General features: G+C 42.4%; 1 protein-coding gene across 2 annotated transcripts in view; it reads left to right on the top strand.

Moving 5' to 3' along the window:
- NELL1 (neural EGFL like 1) overlaps positions 1 to 18,164 on the top strand; it is a 622,937-nt gene that overhangs the window by 38,980 nt on the left and 565,793 nt on the right. For both annotated transcript variants that reach the window (XM_036427674.2, XM_036427675.2), the window contains exon 3: positions 12,366 to 12,516. In XM_036427674.2, coding sequence (XP_036283567.1) covers positions 12,366 to 12,516 — 151 coding nt within the window. The remainder of the gene's footprint in view (positions 1 to 12,365; positions 12,517 to 18,164) is intronic.

Below are 18,164 nucleotides of genomic sequence, written 5' to 3'. Positions count from 1 at the left end.
CATGGCCAAACCTCTCTGCTCCAAACTATTTATGAATCGTAATGTAATGATCTGTGTTTTCCAATGATATTAGGCTCTAGAGCAGCGGTTGAGAACCGCTAGCAGGGTCGCCTAAGACCATTGGAAAACACAGATATTTACATTATGATTTATTAACAGTAGTAAAATTACAATTATGAAGTAGCAACGAAGGTAATTTTATGGTTGGGGGTCACCACAACATGAGGAACTGTATTAAAGGGTCGAGGCATTAGAAAGGTTCCGAACCATTGCTACATGATGAAAGTGATTCTGTGGATGTAATTAAGTTAAGGATCTTCAGATGGGAAGATGACATGGATTATCCAGGTGGGCCCAATGTAATCAGAAGCGTCCACATGAAATGGAAACAAAAAGATCAGAGAGGAGATGAAAGCAGAGGATGGTTGGTTATGAGATGTTGGCTGCTGACATTGAAGATGTAGGAGGGGGATACAACCAAGGAAAGCTGGACAAGGCAAGGAAGGGAATGACTTTCCTCTAGGACCTCTGGAGGGAGTGCAGCCCTCCAAAACAGTAAGTTAATAATACATTTGTATTGTTTTAAGCCACTGTTTGCAGTAATTAGTTGTAGCATCATCAGGAAACTAATACAGGCAGCTATTTGAGGGTTTAAAGTAAGGGATGAGATGATTGATACGTGTCTTGATTTTGTAAAAGGTCTTCTTGATTTTCTGATTGATACAGGCATAGACAGAGTCTGAAAGTGGGAGAAGAGGGAAGAGAAGGAAGGAGAGAAGGAAAGACACAAGCGGAAGCAAGTTGACATACAGTGTTTGCTGCTATATTCTAGTCAAGAGGACTGAGGGTCACAGTGGTGATGGAGGTGGCACTCAGGCTTGCTGATGAATGGAAGTGCTCAGAGGCACCCTGAGAATTAGGGAGCAGGCAGAGGAGGACATGAAAGAGTTTTAAGATGGTCCCAGAGCTACAAGGAAAACTGGAAGAAAGTGCCCAAAAGACAGAATGCTTCAAGAAGAGAGAAGAACTCTGTTTGCGAGGTTGCCAGAGGTCTGTTAGGTGAGGATAGAGAGCTGGCCATTGGACTTGGCACGATGCAGGCTGTAAGATGGGTCAGCATGAGTGGTACTAACTACTGCCTGGATGTCTCTCTCCAGACCGAGTCTCATTCACCACAGTACAAAGTCTGCCACAGAGAATGTGTTCTACAAATAAGTTGGAATGGATGAATGATTGGATTTTGAAGTAGGGAGGGAAAACTACCCTTAGTTGTGTCACCAGAAGCTTCGTGGAGTTAGAAGTGTTGGGTTGGGCCTTGAGAGACGGGCAGGGTTTGGATAGGCATGGAGATGGTGGCTGGAGCTTCAGGTGGGAGGAGTTGAAATGAGATTACATGCCCGTGGAGCTCCTTACCTGTGCTCAACACTCAGCGAGCTCACCCAGGGCCCGAGAGGGCTTTGCTGCAGAATGAACTAACCACCATTCTTGGAGGGGGTAGTCCAGGGAGTCCCAAAGAGTATCTGCTGGCTAAGTCATACCCACATGGACTCCCTGAGAACTTACAGACACCCTTTGAAATGAATAATCATGAAGACACTGTTTGATACACTATTTAATGTACCAAACACCGACTCAGTGTTTGTTACCTAGGACATCCAAGAGCCAAGTTACTTGCAGGAATGATCAAAGACCAATTTCTCCGCAAACTGACATTTTCATTTCTTTAAAAGAGCTTCAGTAAACGGGGGTTGTAATTTTGTCCTTGGTCGTAGATCTTGTTTGGGAAGACTGTAGGGAAAAATTAGTGGAGAGGGAGCCAGTAGCCAGGAAGCCATTGGCAGTTGAGTTCAGGAGCAAGCAGTACTTCCAATGAGTCTTTTTAAGGTTGACATTAATGCTTCACTTAATTGGAATAAAATCTCTAAAGAAGAGGTCAGTTTTCAAGTCTGCAAGAAATCACACCCATAGCTCCCTTTCTGGACAGATAACACCCGTTTCCTGGAGTCTCCGGTGTCCAGAGAGCTTCACCGTCCCTCCCCTGCTCAGGGATGAAAGGCCAATAATTGCAGTTTCCCCAGCAGCTGAGAGCACAGACACCCTATGGCCAGCACAGAGAGATAGAGAGCTAGGGAGACCTCCCTGGCAGTGACTCTGGAACTAATTAGCTAACAAGGCGTGTAATTAGATCAGTGCACATGAGGTAAGAGCTGATGATGTGCTTTTTAGGACAGCGGATATAAAGGAGCTGCAAAGAAAGTGTTGCCTTGAGGAGTTCCACATTAGTAATCCTTTTGGAAATATTCAGAATACCAGTAGTGACAGAGAAAAGAACCATCTCCAGCAGCCATGTCCAGCATGGGCCCTAACCCACGGTCAGTATCAGGCTGGGGATGGAGTGGTGGTGAGCAGTGATAGTACCTTGTTCACCACTCGGTTACTGCTGGTTTTCCTGGGACTGAGGCTGCTTTGTGATGACTCTCTGTTGTGGTAAATTGTAGAAAACATTTTCCCCCCTTCCCATAGCATAGGGAGAGATTCCCACATTACTTTCTTGGCACATACACTGAGTGGCCAGATTATTATGATCTCTGAACTCATAATAATCTGGTCACTCAGTGTACTTCTCTTGAGTACCTTATTTATCTGATATCAAAGATACTATAAATCGTGCACCTGATCAGTTTTCCCCTTTGCACTGGCTGATAGAAAGCTCAGGGCAAATAGGTGGTTGATCTCCAGCAAAAGTCTAGAATACTTTTGGTACCCATTTGAGAGACAAATACACTGAGTGGCCAGATTATTATGCGTTCAGAGATCATAATAATCTGGCAACTCAGGTTAGAGTGACCAGGCCTGCCCTAATCTAATAGGCCTTTTATTTCTGCAAGCATCCCCTCTAGCTGCCCTCTTGTCCTTCAGCTCATTTGGAGAGAAAAGACTTGCCCATTTGAAGCATGTCAAGCCCCCCCTCTTCTCCCTGGGTGCAGATTTTGCAATGCAGAGCCCCCAAACCCTCAATGTAATCACAAGCATCCTCACCTCTGACCCCTGGGACCCCAATAAAGCAGATTTTACCTCCTACCCTACCCTTATTCCCTACTTCTCATTCATTCCCTCATCTCTCTCTGAGATGTAATACTGCCCTCTTGGTCCCCAAGTGCCAAATTTGTGCAGTTTCTAGGGTAAGATATCGCTGAGGCCACCAAAGTAATTTCTCATCGTGGCTCCGACAGTTTGCTAATTAATATGATTTTGGTCACCACAGCATGTGTTGAAGTTGAACCAATTTCCCAGAGGTGGAAAGTCAGACATTAATCCACTAAACCAACTAAATTACTGGCATGTGAGAGAGAAGACAATTTCATCAGGAGTATTTTCCTGTGGTTTGACATCTTAGCTTTGCAGGTTGTGGACTTTTAAGAGCATTTTTCTACTCTGATGACAGGGGAGCCCAGATCCCCGATAGAACAGTTATGTAATTAAGATGCCTTAAGTTAAACACATGCTTGAGCTGTTTGCATGTCACTGTGAGGGGCTGCCAGCTCTGTTTTGAAGCCGGGAAAAGAAGTAGCCTTCGCTGGTTTCCCCAGAAGAGTCGCCTTCTGCTTCTCCATCTTTGCCGGCGAACCTGGGAGCTTACCTTTGAAATGTTGGCTGTTCACCCAGTAATTGCTCCATCCTCTAATTTAATGAAAACCTATTAAATGGAAACAATAATTAAAATGAGACATCATCTCTGTAGGAGGCTTGCATATTAAAATTACTGTGCATTTCAATGAGGGGCAGATTTTTATTCTTGAAACAGAATTTGAAGCAACATGTACAAATGATTTAAAATGAATAATCATGAATTAGCTTGGCAGTTAAAAGGATATCCTACTGTTTACTATTGAATTTGAGTAGACGTGGCAAGACCACATTTAAAATGTCCTTTTCATGCCTGAGAATTGGGACTGTGTCCGAAGGGAAGTAATTATAATTAGGTCAGCCCAACGATCCGGTTTTTAAGCAGGCTAGAGTTTTGGGTCCTGGAGGAGGGATGCCCCTTAACGAGGGGAGACCCAGCTTTGGAGTGGAAATGGAATGGACAAGTTTAAGGATTATTTCTTGCCTGGGGACTAGAGAAGTGATGCAGAAATTTGTAAAAAGAGCTGCAACATTGGAGTCAGAAGCTCTGTCTCTGCTACTTATTGGCGGTGGGATCTTGGGCAAGTCACTCATCTTCGATAAGCCAGCGATTCCTTATCTTTCAAATGAGGCAATCAGCGCCTCTCCAATGGGCTCCTATGAATATGAAATGCCATCATGTGTGAGAACACATTGGCAAACGTTAAAGCTCACACTTTAGGGTATCGATTTCTGAGCCTTCTTTGCAAAGCTTCTCAGAAATGTCCTAAAACAAGGTTGAGGGAGGAGAGACACTTATGGAGCACAAGCTGCGTGCTAGTCATGGACCACATATTCTTTCATTTCTCCTTACTGAACCCTGCAGGGTGGGTGGTTTTACTGCCAAGTTGCCGGTGGGCAAGGCAACTCATGCATGAAGGAAGGAAGCTGAATTATCCAAGTTCTCCCAGTTTCTCTGGGGAGCTGCGTTCAGACACTGGTTGAGGTAAGCTAGATGGACGGGGCTGAGAGATAGAGGTTCATGTACTCTCTTAGCATCTTTCAAATACACAGCACAGCACTGTGCACACTAAGCACCATGTTGTACATTACACCCCATGACTTGTTTATCTCCTAACGGGAAATGTGTACCATTTACAATGCAGTCTTAATATGCAGTCTTTACACCAGTCTTCCCTTTTCTGTTCTCCTGCCCTGTGCTTCAGATGAGCTGGCATCCCAGCTTTACCTCTCTCTCAGAGGCGTCCAGCTGAGATGGGGTGGAGGGATGAGGGTTAGGGAGAGACTAGATTACTGGAATGTGGGCAGGCAGCCTAAAGAGAAGGAGTGGTTACAGTTTGCTAATTTCTTAGTGTCAGGGGGAAGTGGGGCTTTTTTTCTAACTGGCATTTGAAATGTTTACAATGAGCAGAGCTCAGCTGCCTCACAGGCCTGCCTAATTAGTAAAATTATGGGGGTGCTGCAATCTCTTTTGATTGAATAACATGGTAATTACAAAAAATGATTACTGTCGTGTGGCATAGGGTTCCTTAGGCTTAGTCCCCCGATGGAGGAGTTGGGGACGCTCAGCTGGCTTGTTTATTTCGTAGGCGGCTCATTATTTTAATGCACCGTTTCTCAACAACAAGTTGGGGTTACAGTGGAGTGTCATTGGTAAACCTCTTTTGCTATGTTCTGGTCCAGACTTTGGAGTCAAGCCATATTAATTATTAATGTAATGGACACGTGGTAAAGCTCTACCACGTGCCTGGCAGTGTGCAGTGTATGGGGTGGGTACCTGCTGGAAAACCATTCCTGGTGGAATATCCAGCCTGGTGGGCATGGTAGCCATTTAATAACACGATTACATGCATGAAACCTTGATGATGATGGAAATACAATGAAACAATTCAGGGAACCTGAGCTGGCCTGGGGCAGTCAGAAGGAGTGACAATGAAGCTTGCCCTGGAAGAAGAGGAAAAGAAGAGAGAGGTCACTGCAGATAGGAATGCAGCAAGGTGGGGAGGAGCACGGCCCTGGAAAGAAGGAGAAGGCTTGTGTGGCTGGAGTGCGGAGTGTGAGGGGGTTGGGAAGCAGACAGAGAAGATGAATAAAAAGTAAGCGGGGATGCCAGGTGAATGCCATGGAGTGTCATGGGAGAGTATATTTTGCCTTCATTTACTCTCCTTAAGCCTGGGTAAGCCATAAAACTTCTCTGTACCCCAGTTTCTTCACCTGTAAAATGGGGAGATGTTGCTATGTAGCTCACAGAAGTGTTATACAAATAGACTGTTCATAAATATTTTCTGAGTGACTATAATGTGTCAGGTCCTGGGTATACGATGGTGGTCCATCCCCTTTTCACACCCCAGCACTGAGTTCACACACGTGGGTGGCCAGCAGATGTAGCACAGAGAAGCGGTGGGTGGCCTGCCACATTGGGATCTCAGCACCATGGCTTCCTAGCCCCCAGTGACTTTCAGAAAATTACTTCAGTTCCGCAAGCCTCAGTCTTTCTTGTCCATAAAACAGGAAAGGTAATAAAGTATTGTAAGGGAAATGAAATGTGCAAAAACAGTTAGCTTGCAGTTGGCACCATTGTAAGCCGTGTACACGTTTGCTTTTTATCATTCTGGCTTCTGGAGCTAATGACGTTTTAATGGGATGCTATTGTGAACTTGTTAGTGGAGATAGAAATTCCTACATGTTAAGTGGGAGTCTCCTGGCATCCCCACCAGTTTCTAATTGTGATTTCTGCTGCTTTGAAAGCTGCTTGGATCAATAACATCTGACGTTCTCAAAGAGAGGATGCAGGACCTAACAGTGGGACACATGTCCCCCTCCTTCCTGACAACAAGACTCGCCTGTGGATGCTTGGCAGGTTCTGAAGTGGCAAATTTCCACTGTTAGTCAGAAATGAAAAGCCAACAGCCATTTTTAATGAACAAGTGTTGCTTTATCTCTTGTGGCCAGTCTTACCACCAGCTTACATGGGACTCAGGCTAGGAGCCTGTGTTATGTCCTATATCAGGATTCTTCCTTGGATTGAGGTTCTTGATGTAAACATGCTATAATTGCTAAGATGTGGCCTGGATTCCCCATCAGTCAGAGCTGAGGTGGGCTGCCCTGGTGTGTTTGTTTTGTCATGTTTCTGTGTTTGCTTGTTCAATTCACTGATTGTTGGAGAGTTCCTTTCAAGAATAAATTGAGTAGCCCAACAGGTGTGGCTCAGTGGTTGAACTGTGACCTATGAACCAGGAGGTCATGGTTCAATTCCCAGTCAGGGCATATGCCTGGTTATGGGCTCCATCCCCAGTAGAGGGGAGCAGGAGGCAGCTGATCAATGATTCTTTCTCATTATTGATGTTTCTATCTCTCCTTCTCCCTTCCTCTAAAAAATCACCAAAAATATATTAAAAAAAAATAATAGGTTGAGTAGATGCTTTCCTGCTGGACTTTTAGTGAGCGATATGCTTGCAGAGAAAGAAAAATGCAACAAGGATAATGGGAAGCATGTGGGTGTTCACATCTTCAGAGTGATCCCTCAATAAGGCCCTCTTCTACCCCTCTCTCCTGCTTGGTAAATGCTCATTCATCTTAAAAAATATATTTTATTGACTTTTTTTTTTTTTTTTTTACAGAGAGGAAGGGAGAGGGATAGAGAGAAACATTGATGAGAGAGAAACATCGATCAGCTGCTTCCTGCACACCCCCTACCTTGTATGTGCCCACAACTAAGGTACATGCCTTGACTGGAATTGAACCTGGGACCCTTAAGTCCACAGGCCGATACTCTATTCACCAAGCCAAACCAGTTCATCTTTTTTGATTTAGGCTCAACGATACATCCTCCACAGGTGTCATTCCCAGTTTTCACGGACTCCCTCCTTCCTGTGTGCATTGCCCCACTCTACCTGTTGTCACCAGGTAACATCTTACTCAGGAAGCCATCCTCGAAGGCAGAAATTGCATTTTTACATTCATTTCCCTGGTGCCCCGCACAGTTCCTGGCACAAAGGAAACATAAATACATGCTTGTCCACAATGAAAATAATACCTATTGCACCCTAGGCATCAGGGAAAAGAGAAATGAAGTTGCCTGTATCTTAGAGAAGAGTGTGAGTACCATTGTTTAATTTCTTCTCCACTGCGACTCTCCTCCCTTCTTCACTCAGCACTGTTTTACTGATGCTTAATCACTACATTAGCATTTTTAGTGTTTCTTTAAAAATGCCTAGGTAGAGCTGCCTCTTCCCAGGAAAGAAAAAGCACTTAACCCTTGCTGTGGAGTTAGCACTTCTTAACTCGATCATGCAATACCTCTGGGTATCCGGAACTACATTCCTTTCCCCCCTCTTTTAAACATGTAAAGTGCTCACCCAAAGCAGTGGTTGTGTGGGAAATCACTGCGATGCAGTGATAGACTTCAAGTGCACTCCCAGAGGTCACAAAACAAAGAGCTTCACAGACAGACCAAATTCAAATGCTTGAATCATTTCTCATGAAAGCAATTAAAAATATCCAAGAGGAAGTAAGGGATAGCGATAGAGTAGGCTGACACACTTAGAAAAGCGTACAAATGGGGGTGGGGGGAGAATAGGAGACCCCACTGGATTCCTGGCTTATCACTGGTCCTATGTTCACATTTCCTCTCTGCCCTATCAGCTTTGTTGCTGATGCTGTGGTTACACGGATTGGAGCTGAGGTTATAAAAATAGGGGTACAGTACAGGTAGAAATGTATTGCCTAAATTAAAAAAAAATCTCTTCTCACCCACCTAAGACCAAGATACATCCCAGAAAAGCATTTTGGATGACTAGTTCCTAAGCTGCAACTAACTGGGTCAGCTTATGGTATCTGTTTGGCGGGGGGAGAGAGAGGGGTTAAAGAAAAAAAAAAAGAGTTCAGTCGATGGGAAGTACCTGAAGCAAACATGCTTTATCTGTTGGAGAGAAGCAGGGATAAGCACATCTGCCTACAGCTGTAGTTCACCTGTTAATTTTGTGATCAGCAGTGGATTTTATTTAGCATTTCTCAGAATACACATGGGGCCACAGTGTGAGTGGAGTGAGTGTTAGAGATGGGTGTTGGATTTAGGGATGACATAGCTGTCATTCTGATTTGTACATAATGACTTGGTCCTCCTACCCTTTCTATTCATAAGTCACACTCTTAATCCTTTTTAAATGTGTGTTCAACACACTTATGTTCTATTTATTCCATCTATGCTTAACACGTTTCACAGGTTGCTAACTTGCTATCTACGTATATTTAACTTGTCCCATGAGCTTTATCCATCCCACTTGTTTTTCTTTAGTGGAATTGAATATTTTGAAATACAGCAAACATACACGAGAGTGGTTGAATATGCAAGTGTAATATTCACTGTAAGTTCTCAATTGGTTTTCATCAGTTGCTCTTTTAACTCCAGGATAAAAGCAAGCTACTGCAAAGTAGGTGACATGTCACTATATGCAGTAACTGACAACTTTACATTATGGTGACCTGGAAAATCAGTGGAGGAGAAAAATGGTAAAACCTGGGTGTTTAAATAGCCTCAATACCCTATTTTGCTATGAGGAGTTAAACAAAATGGTGAGAGTAGGAAAGAACCCAGAGATTATGCAGTTCAGGCCTCAGTTTTCAGATGTGGAGGATGAGGCTCAGCAGGGTAAAGAATCTTATGCTACGGCCACAGCGAGGTGTCTGCTAAACTCAGAGCAGTCATCAGTCCCTTGAAACCTGGTCCAGTTTGCTCGTCTCTGTACTATAAGAAGTGGAAATACTTCCGTGTGTTCTTTTAGTGGCTGAATTATGGTAAACATTTACTCAAAAGAGCTTTTCTGAGAATGAGAATGTACATAAAGTCTCAATGTATCAAAATAGATTTTTTTTTTTTATATTTCACTCTGGTGAGTGCTAATGGGGTCTTTACTTCAACATGCCAGTCACTCTCACAGAGAAGTGGGAAAAACTGGAGAAGAAATGTTCCCTTTCTCAGAAGGGCTGTGTGGGCAGGTGTGGCGGGATGGATGAGACCCGTAGGCAGGGTGTCCTACAAAGAGGAGGGGCTAAATTGATGCTGACCCTCATTTTCTTTAATTCCATGGCTGCTGGTACTTGAGAAGTATCCATTGATTCCCTAGTTTTTCAAATGACATCCCTATATTCTGACTAATATGTGTGCTTCCTTGAAATAACACTGTAAATGACAAAAATAGGTGGGAAATACATTAATTCAATAAGTTTTTATTGGCTGCCTGTTTTCTGCCAGGCACTAAGAACTATAGATAGAACAATGAATAAATAAATATGCCTGACCTCACGGAGCTTATAGTCTCATGGTGATCTCATGGCAAAAGAAGGGAAATAATGTAAGGAATATGAAATACGATTATGATCTAAGGTAATAATAAACGAATCACAATATATATGTTAGGCTGGGTGAGATGGAAAGAATAACCAGAGTGGTGTGTAGACATTTACAGAGAGCCTGTTTTGGAGGGACGGACCAGGAGGTTGCATTTGCAGCCAGAGCTGAAGGCGGAGGGGCCAGGCATGTGAATAGTGGGAGAAGAGCACTGTGGGCAGAGAGAGTGGACAAAGAGGCTGAAGTAAGAGTGGGCTTGGGGAATTCCTCTCGCAAATGAGAAGAGTGTGATGCTGTGGGGAGAGGTAGGAAAGAGTGAATTTCTAGGTTACCTTGCTGGCCATGCTGAAGATCCTGGATTTTACCCTGGGAGCAGTGGGAAGCTAATAGAAGGTTTCAAGTAGGAAACTGAAATGATTCTGACCTATGCTTTTAAAGAACTCTTTGGCTACTGTGTGGAGAGTGGAGAAGAGAAGGCATTCTGGAAGCATACCTTCTCCTTATCTCAGCCCTTGACCAAAGCTGACAGCAGGCTGCCTACTAGTGCAGTTGTGAAGGCCTTTTTTTGGTCAGAAAAGCAGATGTCCAAGTAGGGTTTAGAGTTATGCTGGTAGAGTGATCTCCCTGGGTTGGGAGGTCCAACCTTCAAGTCATTCCTAGCCTGGCTTTTGCAGATGGTAGACCTTGCTGTTCTTTTCTGTGCTGCAAATTTAAACCAGCTACTCATGAAATTATGGAAGGTTAAGTTTAGGAGGCCTTAACAATTGACCTAGTCCAGTGGTTGGCTAACTCATCAGTCAACAGAGCCAAATATCAACAGTACAACGATTGAAATTTATTTTGAGAGCCACATTTTTTAAACTTAAACTTTTTCTAATGCCACCTCTTCAAAATAGACTTGCCCAGGCTGTGGTATTTTGTGGAAGAGTCACGCTCAAGGGGCCAAAGACCCGCATATGGCTCTTAAGCTGCAGTTTGCCAATCACTGACCTCGTCCATATCCTCATTTTGCAGATGAAGGGACTGAGGCCAAACTAAGGTCAAGAATTCAAGGATTTCTTTTTGCCAGAAGTCACCCTGCAGCTGAAGTGCTTTAAGGTCCACAGGTCTGGGATGCTGATGGGCAGCGCAGCGGTGTGGCCTTTGTGTTCTGTGTTTTCGAAGGCTCCTCCTGCAGCCCCTGAGAAATAGCCAGGTAGTTACACAGTCAGAGGACGTGGTCTGGGAACGCGGAGTCCCACTAAACCCCTTTGCTGTTCATTTGTCATTCTTTGAAGAGTTTTCTCACTCAGCTCCCTTGGTGCCACTCTCTGATGCCAGGCAGCACAGTGTAAAATGAGGAGATAATGCCCGGTTTATCATGACAAGGGGGAGCCTGAGCATGAAATGATGAATGTCTCTCCTACACGGATATTGCAGAGAGAGATTCCTGCCTGGACTCCTGCACCTCTAGGCCTGGACTTGAATAAATATTTCATGAGGAAAGTCACCCGCTGCATATGTGCAGAGCCATTCCAGGCACGTGTGTGGATCACGCGCATGGCTTGTATTTATTCTTTAGGCACAGTGGAGTTGTCTGGTATTATCAGCGCTAGTAAATCTTGGTGGGGTACAAAGTGAGGACGGGTTTTCCTAGGTGCCCTGTGGAGAGAAGGCCACAGAGCCCCTGGGAAAAGTGGATTCAGAGTCTTCGGAGTGGCTTTGGATCTGACTAGATTCAGGATTCTCTGAAGTTAGGGCCCCATTTATTTGCCTGCATCTCACCTTGTTTACAGCAACCTAATCTATTTGCAGCAGGCCACCTTGCTCAGTGTCCTGTCAAAATTCCCATCATGCTGAAACCATGATAGGTTTGGCTCAGTGGATAGAGCGTCGGTCTGTGGATTGAAAGGTCCCAGGTTCGATTCCGGTCAAGGACATGTACATTGATTGTGGGCACATCCCCGGTAGGGGGTGTGCAGGAGGCAGCTGATCAATGATTCTCTCTTTGATGTTTCTAACTCTCTATCCCTCTCTCTTCCTCCTCTCTCTGTAAAAAATCAATAAAATATATTAAGATCCCCCCCACAAAACTCCCATCAGAATACCACTGGCCAATTGTGAACGTGTCAAAGTGCCAAGTGGGCATGGTGGCTGGGATGGAATTTCTGGGTTTTGCATTGGATGAGCGAGCTGTATGGAGTGGTGGCTGGTGTCTGAAAATGAAAACTATTGACAGGAGGGAGAAGTGAAAAATGCAACTTTCACTTCCTTTGGACGTGGCATTTTTAACTGTGCATCTTCTCTCCTCTTCCTTCTCATGCCCCTCTCCTCTTTTTTCTCCTTCTCCTCCTCCTCCTCTCTCCCACCCTAACTCCTGTTCCTCCCACTCTTCTTTCTTGACTCCCAGACATACACAGAGAGATCCATGCAGCCCCTCACGTGAGTGAGAAATTAATTCAGCTGTTCCGAAACAAGAGTGACTTCACCTTTGTGGCCACTGTGCAGCAGAAGCCATCGACGTCTGGAGTGATCCTGTCTATTCGGGAACTGGAACAAAGGTAAGAAAGCTCAGTCTCAGAAACCTGCGTAGGAGGAATGCACTGCACAGAACACCCGGGGATTTAGAGGGGGTAGCTCCGAGAGAGCATGCAGCTGGCTGAGGCCTTGCTTCTGTTGAACACATCAGTACATTTATTTTGCATTAAGAATTTACCGTGGGCCAAGCAGCTTTCTTGTTGGCACATCAAGGATGGCTCACTAGTATCTTTCTGAGCTACCTCTAGCTTCTGGTGGACCTTGCTCATATGAAACCGCTTTCTATCCATCATATTTAGGTCATCAAGCAAGCTAATGAGCAATATTTAACAGTAACCTTTAAGAAGTATTTATTGTGCAGAACTGTGCTTGTCACTGGGAATATTAAGGTGAATAATAGGGACTTTTTATTCCAAGGATCACATAAGTTAATGGGGAAGATGGACAAATAAATGTCACAGAGTATTATAGATGCAATGCTAATGCGCTGTGTAAAGGAAATAAAGGCAATAGTGGTTAAACTCAGGATGGGTTGTGGTAAACCACGAAAAGCTTCAGGACGGGTGACGGTTGCATAAGGACAAAAGTGAGTAGATCTTTGAGAGGCTGAATGGGAAGGAGTAAGGGATCAGAAGAACGCATCCCAGAAAGAGGTTGCCATGATTTTGAGATGGAACACGTGGGTTGGTAAAAATAGTAGTAATTGACATTATTTTGAGCACTGATTAATGCCAACCATTGTTCTAAACATTTACACTAAAATGTTAAATATGTAAGATATTTTAAGTAAGATATGTAAAATACTGTAGGTTTTTTTGGTGGATGTGAGTTAGTTCAAGGATTTTTGAAATTTTTAATGCCTGGACTGGTTTAAATATATTGGCAATACCTCTTTTATAAATGTTTCTGCTAGAATTAGCATGACTATATTATGGGCTGATAATTTGATTTTGGGGAGGCTGGGAAATCTATTATTGAAAATGTTCATTTTCTATTTCTTTCATGTTATTCTATTTAATTTAAAACTTTTTAAAAGTAAACTTAAATTTTGTTAATCATACTTCATTATGTTTGCATTTGTTGGAGCAAAGAGTTGGACATTATATTTTATATAATAACACTTTATACTGTGGTAATATCTTTTAAAATCTGTAATATGTAAAACATGTATTTCCTTATTTTCTTGGCTGGGCTCATCATGGATTGTGTAATCTATTGGTGTTTTTTAAATGAAACAGTTCTTAGTTTTATTGATCAAGGCTACTGATTTTCATTTCAAGTTCATTGATTTCTGCTTCTTATTTCCTTTTCAATAATCTTAATGGTGATTTTACTAGCTTCTTGAGTGTTCATTTGTTTTCATTATTTTCTGTTTACTGAGACTTTATGTTTTCTTGTATTACTTTGAATTCAGCACATTAATATCAGTATTTGTTTTCATTTTCTGAACTTTCCTATAGTTTTAAATTTCAATTTGACATCCTCTTTGATCCAAACACTTAGGGGAGTGTTTAAAAATTTCAAAGTGATTAAAATAACTATATTGTATGACCTGGTTTTGTTTACAGACATCAAAATGTGCTTTAAGACTTCTAGACTTTTGAGTTTGCTGAAAATTCTTTTCTGAAATTGGGTTTTTGCTGAAATGGTATCCATATACCATGCTCAATATTTTAATTTTGGAGGCACATTTTAAAAGAAGGAGTAGCTTTTGTGTATATTGATACACAGATACGAATTTGTATGCCCTGCTGTTCAGTTATCCGGCTGCTATGCATTTTAGTTTTACTTGAATGATGACATTCTGGGAGAGGTCAATGAATAACTTTCACTGTGATGAGAATTTTGTCATTCTTCTTGGGTAGGTTTGAGAGCCAGCAGGACTAGATATGTTACACATTACTACTTGTATCCCATTTCATTGACCAGTCCTGGAAAATTGGGTCTAGCGGCAGGTGAAGGATGAGAGAACATTGATAGTGGAATAACTAGGCAGTTTCTGTCTTGATTGTTTGGGATATTTCCTCTCTGGTTAGGGTTGCCCAGAAATTCATGGCTAGTGTCATAACGTATGTTGTCTCAGGCACAGAGGTTGCCTTGGAGGTACTGCATGTAGACATTGTACAGGACAGGGCAAAGGGCAGAGGTGTTGGTATCTGGAGAGTGAAATAAATAATTCCTAGAGACTTTTGTAAGTATTAGAAATATTTGTAAAACACCTAGAACAAAACTCAATGAAAAAGCCTTTTAAATTTAAATTTGTATAAAAAAAGTCTTGGTGGCGTGGCTGTGATGTGGTTCTGGCCATGTTGGTGGCATTGTTGGTGATGATGTTGAAATTTGAAGCTGAAGGAAAACAGGATGCTGAGAGGTGGCCAGGTAAGCAGCCGTCACTCCTCCCTAGTTCTGTGGTTAGAGGGAAATGAGTATCTCTCAGACTTTGTGGTTGTATTCAGTTTCCAGTCCAAGTTCCCCTCTGCTGATGAACTTGCGGAATGGCACTTGGGATCTGAATGCTTGCGATGGCCATCATGTGCACCACAGGAAGTCATCATCCAACTGCCTTTCTGACACCTGCTGTCCAGAAAAACAGCACTGACTGTTTTGGAAATTACTGTTTCCAATTTCTGCTAGGCTTCTGGCTATTCTCAGGCGAGGTCGTTATTGAATTAATGGCAGGAGAGTTCATTCAGTGGCTGAGTTCCCTTCCAGGCAAAGGCAGGCATCTCTCTCACTGGGTGGGGATGCAGCAGCCAGAGGTGGGTGGTTTGAAAGCCTGTGATTCCCTAAACCAGACTGAACTTTTTGGCACAGCTATACCTGCACACTTCCCAGTAACCAAGCCAATTGAGTTCCCATGGGTATCTTAAGTGGATAGATAAAAAGAAATGGAAAACTTAAGTACAAAGATGATTGAAAAACGTACCTAGGGGTAGCAATTAAAATAGACTTTTTAATGTAATGGAATGGGCACTCTTATTTTAATCTATATTCCTAATTTGATGGATTTTTTTTTACAGTATCAATAGAGCTCATTGGAAGAGCAACAAAGATGAATCTGTCTTGCTGAACTATGTTAATGTCATTGCAGATTTAATGTTTATTTTTTTGTATAATTCAAGTGTGTTAATATAAGGCATTGTTAAAATGCAAAGCTTAATTAATGTAGATTAAATGTAATGGAACGTAATGCCAGTATACTCAACTTTAAAAGATATGATGGTAAATATTCTGTTTTTCAATTTTATCCCTAAATGATAGATAAAATGAAATCTAAGTGTAATTAATAGGAAGCTGAAATCTAGGGGTCTACGAGAAACCTGTTGCACAGATCTGTGAGAAGATGAAGAGGACATTTTGGGCTTCCTAAGAGGGCATCTCTTTTATTTAAACAAAACTTTTGTATTTCAAAAGATACTCTACGGTTTTCTGAGTTCTTGTGGTAGGAAGAACTTTCCTCTTAGATGCCAAATAAACCTGGGTTTAATTTGTGGCTTTATCAGTCACCAGAGTGTAAGCTTTTGCAACTGCTCTTAAGTTCCCTTGCCTCAGTGTAACCTGCAGGTGATGTGAAGATATTGGTTTACAGTATCTCGGGAGTCAACTGGGGAGTCAACAAGAGTAAGGAGGTAAATGGATCCTCGCACCCTATTTATTAGGCAGTCAACACATGCCATGTTCCTTCTCCTCGTGGCTTCTTTCAGTATTTTTAAAATTTCTCCCCCAGTTCTTCAGAAGTGAAAAGTGGTTCTTCTCACCACTTGGCAGAGGAATTAGGTTTTTTACATCAAGAGTTTGTTATAGTTAATAAACAAAAAGGGCTATCCATAATGGAATGCATTTGGTAAATAGCAGGCTTACCTTTCCAATTGTGAATTATTTAAGCTTATATGTAAATAATTTGGTACTATCAGATAATTGATTAAAGAATATCAGAATGCAGGGTAGGCAGTGAGGGGGAAATATCAGAAGAGGATCTTAAGGTTTCATGAAGCCGGCCCAAGAAAGAACTTTTCCTGGTGGGTGGTTAGCAGTAAGGAGATTTGACTTTGGGTGGCAATCAATATACAGATGATGTATCAGAGAATTGTACACTTGAAATCTGTATAATTTTGTTAACCAATGCCACCCCAATACATTTATTTAAAAAAGGTAGTACATTTCTAGAAATTATATCTTTTACATATAGTTAGAAGTTTAATTCCTTTTTCAAGGAGATATAGTATATAAGGCTTATATTATTTAGAAAGTAGTTATTTTCTGTTGTTAAATTGCTTACATTTGAGAAGAAAGGGAGCAAAGTTGAAATTGGAATCTTGCCCTAATACAGATCTATTCATGCTGCTTTCAAAGTATACAAACGGTCCCCACATTCTACATATAAATGGAGAGGATTTCCTTTTAGAACTATGCTTTCATTAGTCTGTAAGCTCCCTTATCAACATTCAGGGAGTAGTCAGGTGTGGTGATGGATGCTGAGCTACAGCTGTAAAGCATAGAGTGCTGGCAATACAACCCATGGATAGTTAGTGCCCTGATAGGAGGACTACCAGGAGCACAGAGCAGGATACCTGGCCTTACCCAAAAGAAATGAAAAAGTTTTTCCACTGAGAGTTATGCTTATTATGCAAAAAAGAACAAATAGGAACCAGCCAGGAGAAGATGAATGGAAGAGGGTTCTGCATGCAACATGAGTGAAGGGGCCCAAGATGAAAAAAATCATGGTGCATTAAAAGAACCGAAGATAAATTCAGCGTTATTAGAGGGTGGGGAGAACCTAGGTAGGAAATAAGGGGCAAGGTTTGGCAAAAGGCCAGATCATGAATGGCTGTATAGTCAGTGCACAGCCATGAAAGAGATGTAAGCAAAGGTGTGGCATTATTAGATCTGTGTTTTAGAAAGATGGCACTGACTGCTTAGTGGAGAATGGCATGGAGAAGGCAAAATTGGAGACAGAGGGCCAGTTAGGTTGCTGCCACTGCCTAGAATCTAGAATCTAGAGGATGAGTCCTGGACTAGGTCAGATAATGGTAGTGAAAATGGAGAGAAGTTGGTTAAGAGATTGTCAGGAGATAGAGTGAACTGATTATAGTTCTGTGTAGCATCTTGGAGGGTGGAGAAGGAGGAGTCAAAGGTGATACCCAGGGTTCTGGCTCAGGCTCTGGGGAATGCTATGCGCTGAGAGGAAGGGTTGGGTAGTTCATGTCATAGAGTGTAGTTCTTTGAATTTACTTTGAGATTTTAACTTGAATAAATTAACCAAAATAGAGAAGAGCTGAAAAGGGTAAAAAGGACAGGCGATAACTCGCTGGTGAATTACTCACTTCTGGGTCGAGGCCGCTGCTTGAAGAAGGAAACAGCTAGAAGCTGAAAATGTGCATCCTCCAGAGATGCATCCAAATGGGTTTGGAATCTGGGTTTCCATCTTTCTATCTCTATGACTAGTGGCGTATAGACACAGCTTCAAGGCAGAGGGTAAAGGCTGCAGTGTGCATAAGAAAGCAATTTTCAGACAGATGAAAATGAATGGAAGGATCTCATGTCAGGAAAATGAGGTTTTTTTCAGAAACACACTAATTAAGTAAAATTTAAATCTTCATCAGAAGAAGCGAAGCTGTTCAGATGACTTTTGACCTTAATTGAAGACAATTAAGACTATCACAGCAATAGT

Source organism: Pipistrellus kuhlii, unplaced genomic scaffold, assembly GCF_014108245.1.
Source record: "Pipistrellus kuhlii isolate mPipKuh1 unplaced genomic scaffold, mPipKuh1.p scaffold_m20_p_9, whole genome shotgun sequence".
Classification (NCBI taxonomy): Eukaryota; Metazoa; Chordata; class Mammalia; order Chiroptera; family Vespertilionidae; genus Pipistrellus; species Pipistrellus kuhlii.
This window is presented reverse-complemented; position numbering and strand designations above follow the sequence as displayed.